Below are 24740 nucleotides of genomic sequence, written 5' to 3' on the forward strand. Positions count from 1 at the left end.
TACACAGCTAATTGTGCCCATTACCTGCTATCCATGCTCACAGCGACGGGGAACAGCATCGCGGCACAACAGTAAGCAAACAAGTCCACGAGTGGTGCGTGCGTGCCCGCGCGCGCGCCACAGCGAGACATCTGGTTTCAATTATCGCGCCTGTGTCTGGGCACGATAATTGAAACCACATGGCGGCCGTGGGGGTAACCGCAACCAATAGGCCATGGGCGGAGCAATGCGCCCGCCTTTGGCCCATTGCGTGCTGTCTTTGTCAAAAAGACGCACGCAAAGGCCAATAGCGTGGGACAAAACAAAAAGTACACGCACAAGCGTGTGCGACTGTGAGGTGAAATTTTAAAAGCCCTTACATAAAGTCTTCGCCAGAACAGCGCAAGCGCTGTTACAGGCTCGACCTAAAAAAATCATTCTTATTTATTTATATACAATGAAATGTATCATCTATACATCAAATAGTATATAGAGAGGGATTAAAAGCATACAAAAAGTAAAAAGCGCGCTATTTGCAGTCCATCATTGTCTAACACATCTATGAGTTACTAAAAATTCATTGTCATAGAAAAATTGTCTTCATTCCAATACAGCACATTATAAAAACAACTCAAAAGATTCTGTTGATGCAGCGTTTTGGTGGCACTTGAGATATTTCACACCACCTTCTTCGAGCCAATTTTTTGTTACAGATGAATAAAGCCAACAGACACCTGTTTATGCATGTTGTCGGAGTTGAGATATATTTTCTTAGTTATCAGTAACCCTACAGCTGATTAAGAGTATTCATGGTGCTATGATTTCTGTTGTGTTGAGTTTCATGACTATAGTGTGATGTTCTAATTGTATCATTCTTTTCCGAAGAGTTTGGCCACTCTGCTTATAACGTCCCAGATCATCAACCAGTTCGTCGAAGCCTTGCTCCCTTACTGGCTGCAGAAGAGACGCAATAAGAAGGTCAAGAAGAGCGTGAAGGCTTTCAACGCAAACGTTGAACGTTCACTGGTGGAGCAAATAAATATTGAAAAGGAAATGGGATCATACCTGGTATGTATTTATGATCTATAGAAAGTAACACTTCTACAAGGAACTTGTTTGATCACTGGTTGTGTAGCATATGTAAGCAAAGTAACTGAATTTTTCATTGCCATATTTAACGTTTTTGAAAAACTGCATACAAGTAAGTCTTGACATGAACACGGTCACGACTAATTGTATTGAATACATCAAAGGACTACTCTTTATTGAGTACTAGATGTATTTTGACATTAATGATTGTGGAGCAATCATTCATCCATTCTGGAATGGAAATTGGTCAACACCATAACTTCCCAAGCATAGGTTCAGAAAAGGCAACAAAGTAGGAGGTTAGCAAAATGCTATGTGCCGCACAGCCGTGCAATGTCTAGATATTTGCAAACATGGTGGGTGAGGATGTACGAAATGTCTGAGTTTTCAACTGATTAAATGTGGTGATTTGGTGGAAGGTTAAGAGCGTTACCGTTGTGATTTATGTTTTTTCTGCTTGTTGTTTAGTTTTGTTGTGCTTTGAATTTATGTACTCGCAGTGAATAGAACATTATGTAATCTGTGTGATCTAATATATTTACCCAGTTTTTCCAGCATAATGTCTTAAAGAGAATACTTGTTATTTTAAGAATTAGCAATTAGAAGTCATTTTGGGCAGAACTTCAAAAAGAACTTTGTTGGGTTTTTTTATGGATCTTTATTCTTATAGATCAGTTGCAAATGCTCACTAACATCACCTCTTCAGATATATTCTTTTGCCATGTTTCGCTCTTACAGGGAGCAACCACCATGAACACGAGATTCCCATTTGTTTCCCACTGTTGCTACATCATAGAGGAAGTCCCTACTTTAAGAGAACATGTCAGTGCAGAATTGTCTCTCCGCTCTGATGAAGAGCAGAGAGCACACCTTCAGCAGGAGAGGAGTGAAATCAGAGAGTGGTAGAGGTGTGTGTCAGGCGACCAGGTATTTTCTTTTTCAGGGAGGAGAGGTCATGTTGTGTACGGCTTCCACATTACTCTTCTGCCCCTGCTTCACAGTTAAAAGAAGTGTCCGATGATTTTAGGGGCGATAGGTAACAGAGCATTGTAGCTTGACAAAAAGTGAATAGCTGGGTTGTTTTTTCCCTCGGGGTTCTCAGTGACCGCATAGATGACTCGATCTTCGCTCTTGTTTATTTGATGTCACTCAGAACCCCTTGGTGCATAGCTATAGCCAACTATAGAAAATTGATGGTGAGGAAAAGAAAAAAGTTACAATTATAGGTACGGGGGAGCTTAGGGAGGCTGCAGAATAATAGGACTCAAAAAGGTTTAGGTGGTGTAGCTAATGGAGAATGTTGGGACATGTACATTGCAGATGCTAGTGAGCACAAGAGGTTACCCACTTGCAGTGGGATTGTCCACTGGTTTGTGGAGAGGCTCTCATCTTCATACAGACAGGCCAATATCACTTATAGTGTCTTATTTTAATTTTAATAACTCGATAATCATCTATCAAATAGGGTGCAGGACTGGTTGCCGGGGAGGTAATAGGGTGCCGGCGATTTGAGACTAGGGGAAGGAAAGGTGGAATGATGTTTTCTACTTCGCATTTTGCCAGCTAATTATGCTTACTTTGGAGGCCATGTGATGCAGAGTCGCTAAGGTGTCTCCCTCTGGAGTTCCGGCATCTCCAAGCAACACAACACTTATCAAAACACATTTACGGGAGGAGTCCGTTGAACAAAGTCCAGCATTGCGAAGCCCAGCGGTTGGTACTCACACTCGTGCTAGATTGAACATTTCTAGCTAATCATCCCAACATTCCTGTTCAGAGCCCTTCTGATAAGGTAACTGAGGCGCCAGCCAGAGGTCTTTGAGATACATCACATGAGCTGGACTCTGACCTTTGAAGTGTTTTTGAAAGCGATGCAAGCCGTGGGTGAATTGCTGCCTAGAAAAGTTGACTGGATGAGCATTACATTGTATCTCATGCAATATAGGATTTGTCAGCAAAGTAGTACCTTACACTTAATTATCAAAAGTTTTCTTGGTGGAAAGAGCCCATATGTCTGCGGGTCCGAGAGCAGCACAATTGGACAAACAGACACATAGATGCAAGAATTGAACACTTTGTAGACTGTGGAAGAATTTTGAGGGTTGCCAGAGAAAATCAAGATATTCATTTGGATAAAACCAGAATAAGAGTCTTTCCAGACTGCCCTAGCTTTGAAGAGAGTGAGAAAGCAATTTGGGGCAGTGAGGCAGCTCTGTAGGATAGAAGTTTGAAGATTTCTGTGCTGCCTCAGGCGAACCTTAACACCTTTGGCAAAGATAAGGTGCATTTCTTCAGTAATGCAGGGGAATTATGTGTAGGAAGGTGGATATCTGACTATGGTTACCCCCAACTTTTTGCCTAGTGTCTAGCTGGTTTTTCGACTTAGTTGGCCTGAGATCCTGCCATTCATTATTGGACCCTGTACAGTGTACCCTAGGTACCCAGGGCATAGGTGTACCCTAGGCCTCCCAGGGGCTGCAGCATGTATTATGCCACCCCTGGTCTGGCCTTCCAATCAGACACAACTGGCTGATCACTCAGCTGGGGCAAGGTTGTGTAATCACCCCTTGCTTAGATATAGTATGCCTATATCTACTCTTATATATAGACACATGTGTACCTATCAGTCACTCCTATGGCAGGCCTTAACAATCCTGGAGGCAGAGTGCTTGGTAACATGTGAGATGGTGCTCTAGCATGAGCTGAGCCTGTCTGCAGCTTTCAGAACCATGTCCTTATAGCTGTTCTATGATATAGCCTACCATATACTCTTAAAGTGCCTTATAATCTTAAACGGTTATGGTAACTATGGTTTGGCTTTATCGAAACATGTCGTGTAAGGTGTCTAACACTGTGGAATAATACCCCCATACCATTTCTGGACATGAGGATATTATTCCCCCCTTCTAGAGGGAAAGACATGTTAAAATCATACTTTACTGTTACTTTACTGTTAGCCTCTGACCAAAGCCTCAGCATCACAAAATGGATGCTGCTGCCACGACACAAGTCTGACCTCCTGCTGCTGGGAGTGATCCCAGCCAGGGAGGTCTGGACAATAGGTTTCCTGCTTGGGGAGGTGCTAGCACCTCCCCAGACAACCTTTAGTGTATTGGGGCAGGGTGGGCTGAAAGGAATGAGACATGCCTGGGGCACACAAGGTGTTCCTTGCATAGTCCAGTTCAAACCGGCGCTGGGGCACTCCAGCCCCAGCTCTGGCGCGAAACTGGACAAAGGGAAGTGGGTGTAACCACCCCCTCCCAGGTCCCACCCATAAGGCGTGACCTAGCAGGTATCCCAGCCCCCCAGATTAGTATAAGAGTGGGAGTTGGGCCTCAAGACTTGAGATTATCCTGAACCTGCAACTTGAACAGAAACTCTGGACCTTCGACATTCGACGAAAGAAGAAGACTGAAGAATCTCCCTTGTGGCTAAGAAGTGGCTACCCTGTGCAAACAGGCACCATCAAGAGACTACCCTTTGCTTTGCTAAAGTTCTACGAGGGACCGACTGCAGAGCCCGACCAGAGCCTTGACTTCCAGACTTCTCCGACCCTGATCCACATCCACAGCAGAGCTGAGATCCGTGGAGGCGACGAGAGACTTGGGACCGGCTACCTGGGAAAAGTGGCTAGTATCTTCAAGCGCAGCTTCTGAGGCACCCTCGAAGTTGTGCACCGGGGATTGAGAAGCCCCAACCCCAAGCACCATCTGCACCGAAGACCAGCCCCCCACACTCCACGAGTCCTGCGTGGGGCCCTTCTGCATTTTCCTGCTTGCCGCGTCTGTCCGGTTGCTTGCCCGCTGGCTAGTGGCCCTTTGTGACGACGCATCCCGTAATCTTCAGCGCTGGTTTGGCTCCTCCAGACTGGCTCCTGCTTCTTTGAAAAAGAGAAGCACCCCAGACCTTCCTGGTCTGCACCAGAAGCAAGTCCTCCGTTCTTCGTGGGTTCCGCTTGCCAAGGCTTGGTGAGTCCTAGTCCAACTTCGACGCCGCCAACAGCAAGAGCCTTCGTGGGACAGCTCGCCTCCTGGTCCTGGTCGTCCTCGACGTTCCCTGGTCCTCGTGGCTGCAGCGACAAGCTTCACCTTCACCTGCAATTTTCACGACATCGCCTGGTTCCTTCCTGGTTCCACGTGGTCACTGGCTAGTGACCTTGACTCTGTCCCCTCTGCTTGCAGGTATCCTTTCTTTTTGATCCCAGCCTTGGGATCCACCGGACACTCTTCACTGACTGCCTGTCAGCATCTTTCTTCAGGCATCCATAGGAGTCGACGACGAAACCCGAGGCAACTTCACCTCTATGCACCCGCAGCCTGTGGGCTAGGTAACTTGGGTACTCCGGTGCTCATCAGGATAGTGACTATCCTAGTGTCTAGTTTTCCAGTCTCGACTTCCTAGCTACTCCGGAAGTGTCCTAAATCTATCTATTTCTAAACTGTACTATTGCTATTGACTTTTACGCATTACACGTGAGTGTTTCCACTCTGCACCTGAATCCCGTGGGCCTCCCACTTCCTAACCTTTGGTAGTATAGTGTAGCCCCAGCGATTCCCTAGGCCTAGGCCTATCCTATTTCCGTGACAGTGGTCCTTATACCACTTACTTAGTATATGGTTTGCGTGGCCCCTAGGGCCTAACTGTATTACTTACCTGTGTGACTTAATGTATGCATAAATAAGACTGTGTTGTACTTACCTCTAATCTCATAAAGAGTGCTGAGGGTTTGACTAGAATAAATACACTTTATTTTATATATATATCTGTTGTGGTGTCCTTTCATTTGGTATTCAAGGGATTATATATGGTATCACAGCTGGCTTCACATGCCATTCAGAGTTTAGCCTAAGACTGCTCTTGTCCATGCTACCACTAGGATAGCTGGTCTATAAGGTTGACTTTACAACCAATCACCATAAGGGTATTTGGACTGATATAAGGTGTACACTAGAACTAGTGACATCATACATCAGGCCAACTTCTCACATTATGGAGGTGAAAGTAGCCCAAATGTTAAAGGACTGTACATTGAATAATTCCATGGAACTGTGTAAATATTTAGTTATACCTTTTATAGCTAAAGTCAGAGATGCGAAGGCAACTTCGGGGACTTGAAGTGTTGAAGCACAATTGGTGCAAACTATTCCTCTAAATGAGTCTGGTTTGAGAATTAAGTGGGCAAAGTCATAGGCCTTTCCACTGTGATCTCCTACTCATAGACTGAGGAGCAGGCCCCCGCTCAAGTGAGCAGCAGACCTGGATAAGTATTGGGGGATAAACATACACAGGGGAAAGGGTTATACCATCAGATAAAAGTAAACGCGTATACATGTGACCAGATAATTGCTTTTTACAGTTGCTGGAAATAATCTTCGATTAGTCCCTTGAGATGTCCATATGAAAGAGACGACCAAATACTAGATGGGAGTTCAGTGAAACATTTACTGAAAGGGCATAATTTGTAAGAAGACTTAGCGCTTGCCTTTGTCCAGATAGACAATGGGTACCTTCAGCAGTGATAGCAAATTGGGATGCGACCTAGTTGGTAATTACAAGTGGCCTAGATTCATTCACACATTCCACACACCACTTTTTTTCCATGTGAGACATCCTATTGTGACGGATGCACCGGATGTAGCTCCTATAATTTTGTGCAATAGGACTGAAGCTGTACCTCCTCGGTGATGTCCAACAAGGCTGACCCAGATCTGGCATTGCTTGTGTTCCCACCTAGAGCGGTTCACCATAGATAATTTCTATGTCTCAGTGAGACAAGAACAGAGTATTGGAATGCAGCCCAGAGTAATTACCAGTGGAGATGTTGCTATAAGGGCTCGTCACAGGGATATTGTACATCCTGTCTCGCTCTGAATTAAAAATTGTGCCTTTGTTTCATACAAAGACAAGTAAGTGGGAAAATATTTGTCTGGAACCATAGTTAACAGGATACATAACGTGGAAGATCCTGCTTTGGTTAATCCTTTGGAAACCGTGGATGCACCCTGAAGCCACATATCGTTGTAGATTCAGATCCAGGCTGGTAGTTATGCACACAAGTGTTCCATCAGAGGGCCTTTGTAGCAGACTGGCCTGAAGGTGTATACCTCATTTGCACATGTATTCATAAATTACTACAGCCTGTTTATTGACTTGTTGCCTTCATCCCAGCAAGAAAGATACTGCAACAAAACACGTGGGCTGGAAATTGTACAAGGCAAATCTTTCACGGTGGTCAAAGTGGAAGTTCAGAGAAAGCAAAATGTTTTGGGGTTGCAGCTGACTTGCAGTGGGATTGTTGCATACAGTGATAAGTGAATGAGTGGTTCAGGTATCTGTGGAGACAGGTCAGCAAGGCGAGGAACAGATGAGTATGAGCCTGACGGGCATGACCATCTGAGACAGAAGTGGGTGTGATGCAGCTTAGCTTTGGTAATGGAGCATGGTTGGAAGCATAGTGGGTGTGAAGTAGAGGGTGTGGCTGTAATTAAAGCTGTAGCGGTTGATCAGGCAGCGTAGCCTAGTGCATAAAGCGAAACAGGGGGCACGGAGGGAGATGGTAGTGCATAAGCTACTGTTAACGTAACTCGTCTGAAAGTGTGGAAGGTGGGTGGACCTGTGTTGCGAGATGAAACCACATTGGCTTATTGTGTAGGGCAATGCAGAAGGTGCAAAGTGAGATGGCGCTTCTCAAGATCATATGTGGAAAAGGAGCAATAGGTCCGATGGCGTGTGGGCTCTTCTTCCATACAGGTCAGTGTGAGTGTCCATTCAGGAGCTATGTGACTGTAGCAGGCGTAGTGGCAGCTGATCTCAAGGGAAGCCACAGGTGGTCTGGAGATCTAGAGGTGATGATCTTGTACCTCTGCAAGGAAGGATAGTGTAACCGGTAGCATTGACATAGACATCTGGATGAGTGACTGGAAGTCGCCAGAGTCTGACCAGCTGACCATGTGTGCACAGATGTAGGAGTGTGCCATTTTCCACCATGTTAAGGCAGTGAAGAGCTGATCTCCTGAGGGAGAGGAGCAGTGTTCATGGACGCTGATAGTGGGGCAGCACTACAGGGCCTTTAACCTGAGATGCTCAGCACAGCTTCAGAGCACTGGTTCCGTTTTTAGCATAAACCAAGAGGGGGGACTGGGTCCAAAGGAACTCAAGTCCTGGATGTCCAGGCATTAGACCTTGCTGTGCCACCTGAAGTTAGATTCCATGGACCATCAAGGCACAGATGATAGAGAGGAGTTGCTGGGCCCTGCTATGCTAAACGTTTGTTCAGGCAGTTTGGGACTTCAGGTGGAGACCTTATTTTTCCAGAGAGGGGACATAAGCTGTCCCATGATTGTTCCCCAAGACATTGTCATTCGCCTGATCCTTCTCTGATAGGGATACTAGGCACAGCCTTCTTTATTGCTGGATCTAGAGTGGCATTACGGCAATTAGCCAAACACCTAATTCATAACTGAGGGAAACTTTGCTTATTGATCTACCACCTCCAGAGACAGCGTGTAACACTCCTGGTTACTACACCCTGAAAGGTATAGGAGGTGCCTTCGCATGTGATGAAGTAGGAGAGTGTTGGACAGGCCACACGAAGGGCTTGCGCCCTCCCCGCATGACAGAGCCCAAGCCCCGGCCCCCCAGGCGCGACCCACAAGAATCACCCGTACCCCGTCTCCCGACGGAACTCCTGCCCTCGGACCTCCCTGTAGCACGGGCCCAAGCCACCACCGGCTCCCTCGGCCGGGTCAAGCCGCCATCTTGGGCCCTGCGCCACGAGGCCACGTGGCCTCCCCCCGACCCTAACCCTGGGCCTGGCCGGCCCCGACATCCCGGCACCACCATCCACCCAGGAGGTGAGCGGATCACTTGGCAGGTCAATGGGAGGACGAAGTGCCAAGGACTCTCCCCTGCCAGGTGACGATCGCCTCCAGCTCCCCCAGGCACTGGCTCCACCCCCCGCTGGGTGTCTGGACACCTTCATCCCGGACCCTCCGACCCCCAAGTGCGAGGGTCCGGACATCAAAGGGCACCTGCCCTATAACTGGAGCAGCTGCGGAGCAGGAAGGCAGTTGTATCCTGGAGTCGAGAGACACCGAGAGAACTCAGCCTTGACGGACTACTGGCGCTGCCGTAGCCCTATCTTGTGATCTATCGTCCTGCCTGCTGGCGCTGCCGCGGCCTTCTGCTACATCCATCCTCGTCGGGACCTGCTGGCGCTGCCGCGGCCCGTTGTAACAACCATCTTCACCGGGACCTGCTGGCGCTGCCGCGGACCGTACATCGACCATCTTCACTGGGACCTGCTGGCGCTGCCGCGGCCCGTGTATCGACCATCTTCACTGGCCCGTACCAGCTAGACCACCTAAGCTCGAGGATTGTGAGCTACCCATCATACCATCTCAACTACCAGCCTGGTAACCAGACTGTCCCGCTACCCCCTTTTCCCATCTTGAGAGACTTGAATCGAGGGGACCCCTGAGTCCAGACCTCCTTGTACCTTTTCATCGTACCTTAAGAAGTGCTTATAAAGAACGCTAACTCATCTCCTTGTGTGGTATCTGTCTGTGGGGGGGAAGTTATTTGTCTGTACGATCGCTGGAGACGGCTCTCCCCGGAGACCTCTCCCCTTGTCCTCGGCCGACCCTCCCGGTCCGTCTAACATTGGTGGCCAGTGGCGCGATCCGAATCAACGCGTAATCGTACAGAGAGTAGCTCACCCCACGACAAAACCACGATGTCAGCTAAAGATAGCGGTTCCACTGAAAAGTTCCAAATGGATAAGTTGGAAGAGTATAACCACCGCGAACTTAAACAATTCTGCATGGAACTAGGCATTGCTACCACCGGCCTGAGTACCAAAGAGGATTTGAAGCGCGCCCTTGAGTCGTGGGCAGAAACTGGGATCACCGGATCCTCCGACCAAAACAGTGTCGCACCAGAGGGGAACGCCACGGCTCCCGAGGAGAGGGGAACGGGCCTCTCGCAGGAGGAGATCCAGGAAAGAGAAAGGACCAGATTACACGAGTTGGAAATGGCACGACTCAAGATGGACGGTGAACTAAAGTTAGCCGAGCAGAAACTAAATCTAGAGCATCTGCGGCTCCGAGAGGAGCGAGAAGAAAAACAGAGACAGAGAGAGCTTGAGGAAAAAAGAATAACACTCGAACACGAACGCAAACTGGCGGAAATAGAACTTCGGAAACAGAATAAAGAGACGGGGGTGCCTGAGCGACCGCACACCCCAGGGGCAACCGAGAAAAAAGTCCACATCCCCAAGGATGTTGTCCGAGAGTATGTCCGAGAAGACGACATACAGCAGTGGTTCAAAGCCTACGAGATCGCCATGACCTCCCACCGGATCGACCGGAGTGATTGGGGAGCTGGACTATGGGGGAGGTTCGTCAACGAAGGTCGCGATGCCCTGTTGCAGCTCCCAGATCACCAAATGTCGTCCTACGACCACATGAAGGCTGCCCTCCTCACCCGCTACGGCCTCACACCCGAGATGTACCGCCAGAGGTTCAGAGATTGCACCCGGATCCCGGGTACAACTTGGGTGGAGTACGTAAACTATTTCAGCCGAGCCTTCGAGGGGTGGATCAAGGGGAGCCATGTAACGACCTACGAACAACTCTTTAACCTCATGGTATGGGAACACCTGTCGAACAACTGCTTCGTCGAGCTCAGGCAGCACCTCCTCGACAGTAAATTGACCGACCCCCGGCAGCTCGCCGCTGAAGCTGACCGATGGGAGAGCACCCGAGTGGGCCGGAGAGGACCGCACGAGCAGAACCGAAGCAACCAAGGCCAGCACCGTCCTCGGGGAGGAGGAGGAGGCCAGGGGCGAGGGAGAGACACCCTCCCGGCAACACCCGTGGCCAGCACCCCGCCCCCGGCCGGCCGGGGAAACCCCCCGATGCGTCCAGGGTTCCGAGCCAATGTCACGTGCCACCGATGCCAGCGAGTCGGCCATTACGCCAATGACCCGAGCTGCCCGCAGAACCAAACACCCAAGCCCCGCCAGGTAGCTGCCGCCGCCCTGGGGGAAGAACGACTGTCAGAGGAACAGGAAGAGTATGAGCCGGCCCAGCAAGAGTGGGAACCGGCCGCCATGGTTCTAGCGTGCCTAGGGGGAAAAGACATAGTCCCGCGGGCTCCCCTACCCGCCAACACCAGGAAATACGGTCAGTGGGTGACCATTAATGGGCATCGGGCCGAGGCCTTACGTGACACAGGCGCCAGTGTGACGGCCGTCCGCTGTCACCTGGTGAAACCCGAGCAGATCCTGCCGAACATTCTCTGCCCCGTCCGCTCAGCTGACAATTCCGAAAGTCTGTGTCAAATGGCCTGCGTCCCCTTCGAATGGGGAGGGGTCTCCGGCCTGTTGAAAGTGACGGTCCGGGATGATGCCCCCGTGGACTGCCTCCTGGGGAATGACCTTGAGAGTTCCCAATGGGCCACCGTCGAGAGAAGAGAGCACCTGGGGATGCTGGGCCTCCCGGACTGGGCCTGCGTAACCACCCGGTCCAGGGCAGCCCGTGCCGTTCCCCGACCAGAAGAACCGGAATGGCCAGCACCTCCGCCCCCGGTCGCCCCAGTAGAAGACAACGATGAGGCCAACCCCTCGGAGCCAACGACCGAAGGGGACGCGCACCTCCAGGACGTCCCCGGCCTGGCTCAGTGGCGTCAAGAAGGGGGGCCCACCCAAGAACAGTTCCGCCAGGAGCAAAAGACCTGCCCCTCCCTCGAGGGACTCCGCCAACAAGCCAGCGCCCAGAGCGCAGGGGACTCCACCGGAACTCACTGGGTCTACTGGGAGAACGACCTGCTATACAGCGAACAGAGGATCGCAGAGCTAGGGGCCGGTCGAGTACTGGTGGTACCTCTCCGCTTCAGAGACTTCCTGCTCAATCTGGCCCACGATGTCCCCCTGGCTGGACACCTGGGCCAAGACAAAACTTACAGTCGCCTAGTGACCCACTTTTTCTGGCCGAAGATGCGGAACGACGTCCTGAACCACTGCCGGTCCTGCCCCACGTGCCAGGCCAGCGGGAAGAGTGGCCGTAAGCTGAAGGCCCCTCTACAACCCTTCCCGTTGGTCACCACCCCGTTCGAGAGGGTAGGAATAGACATTGTGGGGCCCCTGGACCCCCGCACGGCACAAGGACATAGGTTTATCCTAGTACTGGTGGATCACGCCACCCGCTACCCCGAGGCGGTGCCTCTGCGAACGGTAACAGCTCCGGTGGTTGGCCGGGCCCTAATGGGGATCTTCTCCCGGGTGGGCTTCCCCCGAGAAGTCGTCAGCGACCGAGGCACGAACTTCATCTCCAAATACATGAAGTCCCTCTGGCAACAGTGCGGGGTCACCTACCGATTCACGACCCCCTATCACCCCCAAGGGAACGGACTAGTGGAGCGATTCAACCGCACTCTCAAGGGGATGATTGGGGGATTGGAAGAGCCCCTCCGTCGCCAGTGGGATGTACTACTCCCGTGCCTCCTCTTCGCCTACCGAGAAGTTCCCCAGAAGTCCCTCGGTTTTAGCCCTTTCGAACTCCTGTACGGGCACCCTGTGCGAGGGCCCCTCAGCCTAGTCAAAGAAGGTTGGGAGATGGCCCCCCTAAAGGCCCCTCCAGACGTCTTCAAGTACCTCCTGGCCCTACGTAATCAGACCCGGCGCGTCAGGGAGATGGCCAAGGCGAACCTCGAGGCCAGCCAGGAAGACATGAAGAGATGGTATGATCACCATGCCTCCTCCGTCGAGTTCGAACCTGGACAACAAGTGTGGGTGATGTCCCCCACCGAACCATGTGCCTTGCAAGATAAGTGGACGGGGCCCTTCAAGGTGGTCGAGCGCAAAAGCCCCGTCACGTACCTCATCGACATGGGGACCACCCGGAACCCCCTTCGGGTCCTCCACACCAACAGACTCAAACCACACTTTGTGCGCTCAGAACTCAGCCTCCTGATGGCTACAGACAGTGGGGCGGAAGAAGACTCCGAGCCTCTCCCTGATCTCCTGAAGACTCAGGAGAAAGACGGTTCCGTGGACGGGGTCCGGCTCTCCGATGCCCTCACCCCAGAGCAACGCCAGGGCTGCCGGGACCTCCTGCTGCGGTTCGCTTCACTGTTCTCCCTCACTCCCGGGGTCACCCCTTGGTGCTTGCACGACGTGGACACCGGGGACAGTCCCCCTGTCCGGCACCGGGCCTACCGCGTACCAGATCGGGTACGGGCCTGCATACAAGAGGAAGTGGCCAAAATGCTCACGATCGGGGTCATCGAGCCCTCGGACAGTCCCTGGGCCAGTCCAGTTGTATTGGTCCCCAAAGCCGCTGCCCCCGGCACCACACCTGAACTGAGGTTCTGCGTCGACTACCGGGGCTTGAACGCTGTCACCCGAACCGACGCTCATCCTATCCCCAGAGCGGATGAATTGATCGACCGGCTGGGGGCCGCCCGCTACCTCAGTATCTTCGACCTAACAGCGGGCTACTGGCAGATCGGCCTCACACCCCGAGCTCAAGAACGATCCGCATTCTCTACCCCCGATGGCCACTACCACTTCAAGGTCATGCCCTTTGGCATGAAGAACGCCCCCGCTACATTTCAACGTCTTGTGAACCAGGTCTTGGCGGGGCTCGAAGAGTTCAGCGCTGCCTACCTGGACGATATCGCTGTATACAGCCGCCACTGGTCCGACCACCTCCTCCACCTCCAGGAGGTCCTACAGGCCCTCCAGCGGGCCGGTCTCACGATTAAAGCCGGCAAATGCCAAATTGGTCAAGGGTCCGTGACCTACCTGGGGCACCAGGTGGGGAGCGGGCTGGTGGCCCCACTGCAACTTAAGATTGCTGCCATCCAGTCCTGGCAGCCCCCCGTCACTCAGATCGAAGTCCGAGCCTTCTTGGGGCTCACCGGCTACTACCGGCGGTTCGTGAGGGACTACGGCAGCATTGTGGGGCCCCTCACGGGTCTCACGTCCAAGAACCAACCAAAGCGGATTAACTGGACCCCCGATTGTCAAGCGGCCTTCGAAAAGCTGAAGGCCGCCCTGTGCACCGCCCCTGTGCTCCAGGCCCCCGATTACAGTCGGGAATTCGTAGTACAGACAGACGCCTCCGACCACGGCATCGGAGCGGTTCTTTCCCAAGTGAACCCCGAGGGTCATGACCAGCCGGTGGCCTTCATCAGCCGACGTCTCCTGGGCCGAGAACAGCGCTGGAGCACCATCGAGAGGGAGGCCTTCGCAGTGGTGTGGGCCCTCAAAAAGCTCCGGCCCTATCTCTTCGGTACCCACTTCCGGGTACAAACCGACCATAGACCCCTGCAGTGGCTGATGCAGATGCGGGGGGAAAACCCGAAACTATTGCGCTGGTCCATCTCCCTGCAGGGGATGGACTTCACCATGGAGCACCGACCGGGCCAAGACCACGCCAACGCAGATGGCCTGTCCCGCTTCTTCCGCCTCGACGAAGAGAGTCCCCAAGGAGATGGGTGACTCTCCCCGCCTTCAGCTGGGGGGGACGCATGTTGGACAGGCCACACGAAGGGCTTGCGCCCTCCCCGCATGACAGGGCCCAAGCCCCGGCCCCCCAGGCGCGACCCACAAGAATCACCCGCACCCCGTCTCCCGACGGAACTCCTGCCCTCGGACCTCCCTGTAGCACGGGCCCAAGCCACCACCGGCTCCCTCGGCCGGGTCAAGCCGCCATCTTGGGCCCTGCGCCACGAGGCCACGTGGCCTCCCCCCGACCCTAACCCTGGGCCTGGCCGGCCCCGACATCCCGGCACCACCATCCACCCAGGAGGTGAGCGGATCACTTGGCAGGTCAATGGGAGGACGAAGTGCCAAGGACTCTCCCCTGCCAGGTGACGATCGCCTCCAGCTCCCCCAGGCACCGGCTCCACCCCCCGCTGGGTGTCTGGACACCTTCATCCCGGACCCTCCGACCCCCAAGTGCGAGGGTCCGGACATCAAAGGGCACCTGCCCTATAACTGGAGCAGCTGCGGAGCAGGAAGGCAGTTGTATCCTGGAGTCGAGAGACACCGAGAGAACTCAGCCTTGACGGACTACTGGCGCTGCCGTAGCCCTATCTTGTGATCTATCGTCCTGCCTGCTGGCGCTGCCGCGGCCTTCTGCAACATCCATCCTCGTCGGGACCTGCTGGCGCTGCCGCGGCCCGTTGTAACGACCATCTTCACCGGGACCTGCTGGCGCTGCCGCGGACCGTACATCGACCATCTTCACTGGGACCTGCTGGCGCTACCGCGGCCCGTGTATCGACCATCTTCACTGGGACCTGCTGGCGCTGCCGCGGCCCGTACCAGCTAGACCACCTAAGCTCGAGGATTGTGAGCTACCCATCATACCATCTCAACTACCAGCCTGGTAACCAGACTGTCCCGCTACCCCCTTTTCCCATCTTGAGAGACTTGAATCGAGGGGACCCCTGAGTCCAGACCTCCTTGTACCTTTTCATCGTACCTTAAGAAGTGCTTATAAAGAACGCTAACTCATCTCCTTGTGTGGTATCTGTCTGTGGGGGGGAAGTTATTTGTCTGTACGATCGCTGGAGACGGCTCTCCCCGGAGACCTCTCTCCCCGGAGACCTCTCCCCTTGTCCTCGGCCGACCCTCCCGGTCCGTCTAACAGAGAGAAGGATGTTTCTTCACCAGTGTGTGCAAGCCACTTGGGCCAAGTGAGTCAGCTGCAGAGTGATGTGTCTAGGCACCCCAAATGAGTGTCTGACTTTTTGGAGAACTGTGTTTGTACCTTTATTTTGCTTATTTTGGGGTTGTAATTAAGCGCATCAGAGTATGATAGACAGCCAGTTTTGGGGGGACACACAAATGAGGGTTCTCTGGGCCTGCAACCAGTATGGAGGCGGTTGGGATGTTTATGAAAAGATTATGGGTATGTGCCCCTCTATCACATCTAACAGGCATATTAGAGTGAGCCTGTTCCTGTATAGATTAGGACAGGACCAGTACCACTGTAGTAGGGCTCCTCGAGGATGCATGTAGCTCACTAGTGGTGAGAACAGCGCTACATGAGCTTCATGGCTCTGTTTGAAGTGCAGCGTGGTGTACAGGAACATGGCTGCCGTCTGTCGTTGAATAAAGTTGTCACTGTGCCACCGTGCCCTCACATTGTATTCGAGTGCTCGGTGCCCCTGAGTGCCATCATTCCCTGGCCTTGGTGTGTGAAGTCTCGCAGTCCTGGAAAGCTGCCTCTCTTTGTGCTACTATTGAAAACTGCGTTACTTCTCTGTTTCACAGAAAATTCACAATATCAGTTCTCTGAAATGGAACATTAATTCATGTAAAAAGAGATGTGACATTTTTTCACCAATTGGTCTAAACGTGCCTCCCCCAGACAAGTAACATATTTTTCTTTAGTAAGCAGGCATTCAAAAATTATATGTTTGATGCAATATCTGCCTGTACAGTGACTACTGAATAACGCACTGCTTTCTTGTACTGAAGTGTTGCTAGCAAATTCACATCAAAAGGGAGGGGGAGACTGTGGTGTTATGGCCAAAGCTGCCGATTTTGGAACTGAGGGGGACCAGGTTTGAATCAATATTCTGTGATTCTGTGCAAATCGATTAGGGCCCGACTACGATCTTGGCGGACAGGGTTTCTCCTTCACAAACGTGAAGGATATCCCGTCCACAGCATAACAATCCCATTATATCCTAACAGTGGCGTAACAACATTTGAGCACCCCCCCCCCCCCTTGCAAGATACATGGAGGGGACCCAGCTCTGAATTTTGTCAGGAACTATCGGGCTAAAGTACTGGCTGTATCTTATAGATCTTGTAATAGGGCAGACAGGATATCCGTCTCATTTATGACGGAGTATCCAATCCGCTAAAATCGTAACTATGCCCTTAATCTCACCGTGCATAAAAATATTAATCTGACCCTGTGTAATGTAATTGTAGATGCTCTGTAAGCAGTTTTTGTTTTGAAAGATTCTGGATGTCAAATCCTCACAATTTCGGTCCATCTGACCCTTCGCTATTGCATGCATCCTCGTGTATATCCATGTATTTTTTTTTTTTATCAGAAACCGCAAGAGTCAGCAAGAATCGAGCTTGTAAAGATGTGCATGCATGTTATAAATGATTGACACTTTTTTATTTTATATTTCAGGGCACGTTTGATGATTACCTGGAGCTGTTCCTGCAGTTTGGCTACGTAAGCCTCTTTTCGTGCGTCTACCCGCTGGCGGCTGTCTTCGCAGTGCTGAACAACGTCACAGAAATCTACTCCGATGCCTTAAAAATGTGTTGTGTCTTCAAACGTCCGTTTTCAGAACCTGCGGCCAACATCGGAGTCTGGCAGGTATTTTGCCTCTTGTATTTACCTATAAATATAGAAACCTACTGCCCCATTCATAAAAACCTACCGAGGCTTCACTAATGACCTCAAAAACTAATTCAAGTGTGAGTGCTAGTAACAAATCGTGACTCAAATGTAAAGTTTAATTTTTATTGTTTCAGTTAATTAAAACCATAACAATTTCGGGGCTAAAACTTCAAAATTCTGAAATTTGTATGCCTTATAATCGGAATACGCATTGTAGAAGCTACAATCGTTCAATCTACTCTGGGAGTTGCATCTTTAGTGATAAAATTATTCTAAAAACCAGCTTAATATTTTTAAAGTTAGTGCAAATCTGTATTTGTGCAAATAAGCAGGCTACTGTAGATTCATGTTCAATCTCCAAATACCACCCTGGGCGATCTTACTAGCAAAATACATTTTTTTAAGCAGGCCTAGTAATTATAAATCTAGGACAAATGGTGTTTGTGCAAATGAGTTGGACAAGGCAAACTTGACAATTAGTCATCTTACTCTGAGAGTTACATCTTTACTGATAATATGATTGTTAAAACCGGCTTAATAATTTTACATTTAGTGCAAGTCTGTATTTCTGCATGTACGCAGGCTAGTATAGATTTATGTTCAATCTACATATATACAACCCTAAAATAAATTGTTTAAAACCAGGCTTAGTAGTTCTAAAACAAGAGCAAATAGTGTTTGTGCAAATGATCTGGACAAGGCAAACTTAAAATCAGTCCGTGAGGATCAACCCTGGGCAGGAAATTCTTTTTGGTGGGAGCTATCCCTTCACCCGTTGGCAGCTATGCGTTGGTAAGGGATTGGGCTGGGGTTTAACGATTGGGGCCATTGTCAGAGACCTCACTAGTGTAAATGCTGTTTGTGCAAAATAGGCTGAGCAAGATGAAGTTGAGAACCGTCTGCGAGGTTCAACCCTGGGCGAAGATTCCTTTTGATGGAGTCTAACTTATCACCCGTTAACAGCTGTTTCATTGGTAAGGGGCGGGCTAGGGATGGTCAAATTGGGCCATCGAATCAAATGACTCAGGATCTTCTGACATGTACATTACAGTTCATGGACAAAATACAGTTGAGGAGAGTTTGAGACTTCAGAAAGAAATCTGCACACACCACACAAATGCGAGTGAGCCCAGGCTGCCCCCGATCCCGCCGAGTGCCGCCGCTGCCCGCAGCTGTGCTCCTGGTCTGCTGTTGGGGTAGCTCCTCTGCTGCGCTGCGTTGCTCCCTGCTGTAATCTTTCTCGTATTTTCACTGCGTGTCCCCTGGTGTAATTTTTATCGTTTTTGTCACCACGTTGTTCCCTGTTTAATTTTCACTGTTTTATACTTTCTCTGCTGTCTGCTTGTTGTGCCCCTGCCCTCTGATTATTCGTTTTGCTCCCCCTCTGTTGTGGCCAGCCCCGGTCGCGTTTCCCGCGTGCTCCCCGCCGCTGCCCCCCTGCGGCCCCGCCCCCTTCCCTCGGACTCCCTTCCCATTCACCGCCCCGCTCCCGCCTCCCAGCTGCTCCTCCCTCGCTCCGCCCCCCCCCCCCACTCTCCACATATGGCAGAGTGGCAAACGCGCAGCATTGACGCGCAGCGGGCGTGCCCTAAGCGCGCCGAAGGCGCGCCAAAGGTAAGCCCGTCTGCGCCCGTCCGCGCCTGGACCGTGCCCAGCGCCCGAACCCCGGGCCGCTGCAGACACCAGCCCACCCACCGGACCTACGACGCCACCGAACTCAACGCACTCAACAACGGCCGGATCTCCGGATGCTACCGAGCCACCCCGAGACGCACCCAAGGACCCTTCAGCTGCCACTCCTGCAATTTCACCTGCATCCGGACCTGCACTGCACCCGCACCCACCAAGCCGAGCACCAGCAGCAACCACCTCAAGTGCATCCTACTCAACACCCGCTCCGTCCACAGACACGCCGTTGAGCTCTGGAACCTGCTCGACACAACATCACCAGACGTCGCCTTCCTCACGGAAACCTGGATGAATGCCTCCTCAGCGCCCGACATCGCCATCGCCATCCCGGACGGATACAAGATCACCCGGAGGGACCACGGCAATCAGACCGGAGGAGGCATCGCCATCATCCACAGGAACACCATCCGCATCACGACCAACACCGACACCCTCACCACCGCCGAACACCTGCACTTCCAGATCCACACCGACCCCGAGACCACCCTCAGAGGCACCCTCATCTACAGACCCCCGGGCCACGCACACAATTTAGCGACGACATCGCCGACTTCATCAGCCCGCACGCCCTCCCCTCCGCTGACTACATCCTCCTCGGGGACCTCAACTTCCACCTGGAGAACAACAACGATCGCAACTCCACCACCCTGCTGGACAACCTCGCCAACCTCGGTCTCAAGCAGCTGGTGACCACCCCCACCCACTACGCCGGACACACACTCGACCCCGTCTTCTCCTCCAGCAAGGACATCGCCTTCAGCCACGCCACCGGACTCCACTGGACGGACCACATCTGCGTCCACTTCAGCTTCAGAAAGAACACGATCCACCACCACCAGCAACAGGTTACACGCAAAAGCTGGAACAAGATCACAGCAGACCAGCTCGCCGCATCCCTGAGTCAGGACCCCCCCGCCAGCTCTGCGAACCCCAGCCAGGCCGCCAACAACCTCACGAAGTGGATCAGCAACTGCGCAGACGACCTGGCCCCTCTGAGGACCCCGCCTAGCAGACCCGGCAGCAAGAAAGCCCCATGGTTCACCGACGAACTCAAGAGCTCCAAGAAGAACTGCTGAGCCCTCGAGAAAGCCTGGCGCAGAGACCCTACACCAGACAACATGACCACCCTCAAGCTCGCCACCCGAAAACACCACCAACTGATCCACACCACCAAGAAAACAGCATTCAAGGAACGACTGGACAACAACGCACACAACAGCAAGGAACTCTTCAACATCGTCAAAGAGCTCTCCAACCCCAACGCCGGAAACTACGACATCACCCCATCACAAGACCTCTGCAACTCCCTCGCCTCCTACTTCCACAACAAGATCGCAGACATACACAACAGCTTCAGCACACAACCGACGCACCCCACGACCGCACCAACGCCCCCCACCACCACCCTCCGCGCCTGGACCCCAATCAGCACCGAAGACACCATCCGCACGATGAACTCCATCCACTCCGGATCTCCATCCGACCCTTGCCCTCACCACGTCTTCAACAAGGCCGACGCTGTCATCGCACCCCACCTGCAGGACATCATCAACACCTCCTTCGACACCGCTACCTTCCCGGAAAGCTGGAAGCACGCCGAACTCAGCGCTCTACTGAAGAAACCATTAGCGGACCCCACTGAACTTAAAAACTACCGCCCCATCTCGCTCCTCCCGTTTCCGGCCAAAGTCATCGAGAAGACGGTCAACAAGCAGCTGGCCGCCTTCCTCGAGGCGAACGGATCCCTCGACCTCTCGCAGTCTGGCTTCCGGGCCAACCACAGCACCGAGACCGCCCTCATTGCAGCCACCGATGACATTCGAGCCCTGCTCGACAACGGAGAAACAGCGGCCCTCATCCTCCTGGACCTCTCCGCGGCATTCAACACTGTTTGCCACCGCACCCTAGTGCAGCGCCTCAGCAACGTCGGAATCCAGGAGAAGGCACTAGAATGGATCATCTCCTTCCTCGCCGGAAGGACACAGAGAATCCGCCTCCCCCCGTTCAGATCAGAAGCCACCGAAGTCATCTGCGGCGTATCACAAGGATCATCGCTCAGCCCCACCCTCTTCAACGTCTACATGAGCCCCCTAGCGGCCATCGCACGCCAACACAACCTCAACATCATCTCCTACGCAGACGACACCCAGCTGATCCTCTCCCTCACCAACGACCCCGCCACCGCCAGAGCCAACCTACACGAAGGGATGAAAGACGTAGCCGAGTGGATGATGAACAGCCTCCTGAAACTGAACTCAGACAAGACGGAAGTCCTCATCCTGGAATCATCACCCTCCGCCTGGGACGACTCCTGGTGGCCCCCCGCCCTGGGCAGCGCACCCAAACCAACAGACCACGCACGCAACCTGGGCTTCGTCCTGGACTCCTCCCTCTCCATGACCAGACAAGTCAACGCCGTCTCCTCGTCGTGCTTCAACATCCTGCGCATGCTACGTAAGATCTTCCGGTGGATCCCCACCGAGACCAGGAAGAAGGTCACCCTGGCCCTCGTCACCAGCCGGCTGGACTACGGCAACTCCCTCTACGCCGGAACCACTGCCAAACTCCAGAAGAGACTCCAGCGGATCCAGAACGCCTCAGCAAGACTCATCCTCGACATTCCCCGACACAGCCACATCTCCGGTCACCTGAGAGGCCTGCACTGGCTCCCGGTCAACAAGAGAATCACCTTCCGTCTCCTCACCCACGCACACAAAGCCCTACACAACCAAGGCCCAAGATACCTCAACAGCCGCCTCAACTTCTACACTCCCGCACGCCAGCTTCGATCGACCAGCCACGCCCTCGCCGCCGTCTCCCGCATCCGAAGAGCCACCACAGGAGGAAGGTCCTTCTCCTACCTGGCCGCCAAGACTTGGAACTCCCTCCCGACCCACCTCCGCCTGACCCAAGACCACCTCGCCTTCAGGAAGCAGCTCAAGACCTGGCTGTTCGAGCAGTAGCGGCCCCCCCTCCCCAAGCGCCTTGAGACCCTCCGGGTGAGTAGTGCGCTATATAAATGCACTGATTGATTGATTGACAGCAAAGTGACCATGAGATGTAAAATGCAGAGAAAAATATTGCAACTGCTCAACCCTATACCAGTAACACAAGTGACCCCGTACAATTCTCCCATTTTGTAGTGCAGTGATTTTTATTCTTTCAGACCTTCCTTCGTCAGTCTACTGACTAACCAAGGTGTTTGGCCAGTCCCATGTTCAGGGGGAACACTGGGAGCAGATGGAATGCCATTGAATTCAGAGTACACAGAGACTTGGTCTGGACTGCAATGCTCAGACCGAAACTGAGGATATAAATGCAAGTACAAACTGGTTGTGGGCAGTTGCAAAAGGCAGGTTCCTTCAACATCACGCACCACCTTCTCCAACATATCCACTGCTGAGTACAACTGTCAGTCCTTCCTGCCCTCTTTCAGACTTTTATGTCCTTTCATTATTAAGCCTTTACCTCTTTCCCCTGCTAGTGGTTTAAAACATAGACATCTTCTGAATAAACTTAGATTCCAAAGATTAGACTATCAAAATCTACACCTTTCATTTGTGTATTACTACAAAAATGGTAACCTGTCCCTAATCCCTAAGTATTCTGACTTTTTGTTTGGCACTCTCTGCACTCTAATCTTGCATGCTCACAAGAGCTAGGCATGTCTCTTATAATGCGAGGTTCATAACCTGTTCTATGACCTGGAAGGGTGTGCACAACGCGTACCCTCATAGGAGGCATGGGGCTTCTGTCAATGCCCAGTGTTACATAAAACGTTTGTGGAAGTATACTGAGTTGTTGTGAATCATTAGTGTAACCAGGTCTTCTCTTCTATATCAAGAAGAGTGTGGTCTACTCACACCCCTACTGTAAAGTCCAGCTGTTATCGGAGCCGGAATCCTTGCGCTGACATTCCATGTGCACAAATATGCAATGAGTGTGTGGCACATATATGGTAGTAGGACTGTGTGTGATGATAGTATGATTAGTGGGGCCAATGGGATCCATTTTGTATGACACTTGGTGTTTTTAGAATGCTACATGATGTAAAGTCGAGGCAGCTTTCCAAAACAGTGGATGTGTATTGACTACATTTCTGTGACTGGAGGGTGGTGACTCAGACACCGATGTTGTAAGGAAACTGGCTTTTTGTAGGTTCACCCCCACTGTTGCCCCCATTTTGACTACTAGACAGTGGTGTAATGGCTCTGAAATGCCCTGAGCCCGGTTAATCAAGGCTCAGTGCATGTGCTCTGACACTTAGAATGGTATATGTTTGATTGACTTACACCCAATTAGCATAGCCCAATTTACTTGTAAGTCCCTAGTCTATGCTACTAGGTGTTCTTAGGGCCTGTAAGTTTGAAGTGTTTCCTGTGGACTGCAAACCCTGTGTTTTAAAAGGTGGGACATGTACTTTTACATGTTCAAACATTAAAAACTTTATTTTGTTGTTTGTACTGTGAAAAAGACTAGTAGTCCCATTGGCGGGCGACGAGCTATAGGCTTGCACCTCAGCCCTACTAACATCTGATTGGGACTACTACAGTTGGTACTGTAAGGTATCAAAATAATCAGTGCATTACACCCAATTTAATAATTACATCGAATTTAATGTCACTGGTGGGCGAGGTGCAGATTTAGAAGTTGTCCAAGGTATCCAGTGCCCGTTTACAGTTGCACTCAGGTCTGTCCTCACAGACGGCTTTCTGCTCTCTTGGGGAGACATGTGAACGACTTCCAGGAAAGGACACAATAGAAGCCTGCATGGGGGAGAGGTGTTACCTCTGCCTGGCATGGAGCCACGTGGGTGTTAGCCCCAAAGGCGAGCTTCAAAGGAGAAGCAGACTTTGAAGGGCAAATGAGAAACACTTGGGAGAGGGGCTGCTCTATTATTTAGGGAGACAGGCTGGCACTAGGGCAGAGAGAGGAAGCCAGTTGTTAAACCGTTTTTTCCAGGGGTGTTTAGGCCTCTTGGTAGCCACACCTCTGGAAGTGGGCAGAATTGAGCCTTCTTGGATAGCTAGATGCCACACTTCACAGCAAGTGGTCATCAGGAGGAGTGAAACCTGGTAGCCCATTGACTAGTGACCACGACGATTTCCCCTGAGGACATTTTCTGGCCATAAAAAGTGCACCCATGGCACCCAGAACTCAGATTTCGTTGGACTGTAGAAGTGGACTGAAGAAGGACTGCTCTGCTGCACCAAGGACCTGGCGAAGAGAGGCTGCACTGACGTGGACTGCACCTGTTGCCCAAGGAAGGGACTGTGCCTGCTGTGTCCTGCTCATGGGGAAGTAGACTCCTGAGCCCAGACGAATCCTGGGGTCCAAGGTTCAGTTGGCTGACCTCCTGTTCGCAGCACAGGGCCACAACAGCTGAAGAAGCCTATTGGGTCGAGTTGGTAGCCCAGATCACCATATCGCGTCTCCTCACTGCCGTGCAGCACCAGGCCCTGGCACTTAGAAGTTGCCACCGCATCTACTGGACCCGGGACAGTCGTGGAAGTACAGCTTGGTCACCCATAGGGCAAGTTACTGCCAAAAGAAGGGAACAACTGAAAACGCTGTACTGGGCAACTGGTAGCCCGTGTTGAC

At 52.0% G+C, this 24740-nt stretch overlaps 1 protein-coding gene across 5 annotated transcripts in view; it reads left to right on the forward strand.

Moving 5' to 3' along the window:
* Positions 1–24740, forward strand: part of ANO10 (anoctamin 10) — an 818673-nt gene that overhangs the window by 250620 nt on the left and 543313 nt on the right. For all 5 annotated transcript variants that reach the window (XM_085630601.1, XM_085630602.1, XM_085630604.1 and 2 more), the window contains exons 9-10: positions 865–1047; positions 17235–17426. In XM_085630601.1, the coding sequence (XP_085486727.1) occupies positions 865–1047; positions 17235–17426 (375 nt within the window). The remainder of the gene's footprint in view (positions 1–864; positions 1048–17234; positions 17427–24740) is intronic.

This window comes from Triturus cristatus, chromosome 10 (genome assembly GCF_964204655.1).
Source record: "Triturus cristatus chromosome 10, aTriCri1.1, whole genome shotgun sequence".
In the NCBI taxonomy this organism is placed as follows: Eukaryota; Metazoa; Chordata; class Amphibia; order Caudata; family Salamandridae; genus Triturus; species Triturus cristatus.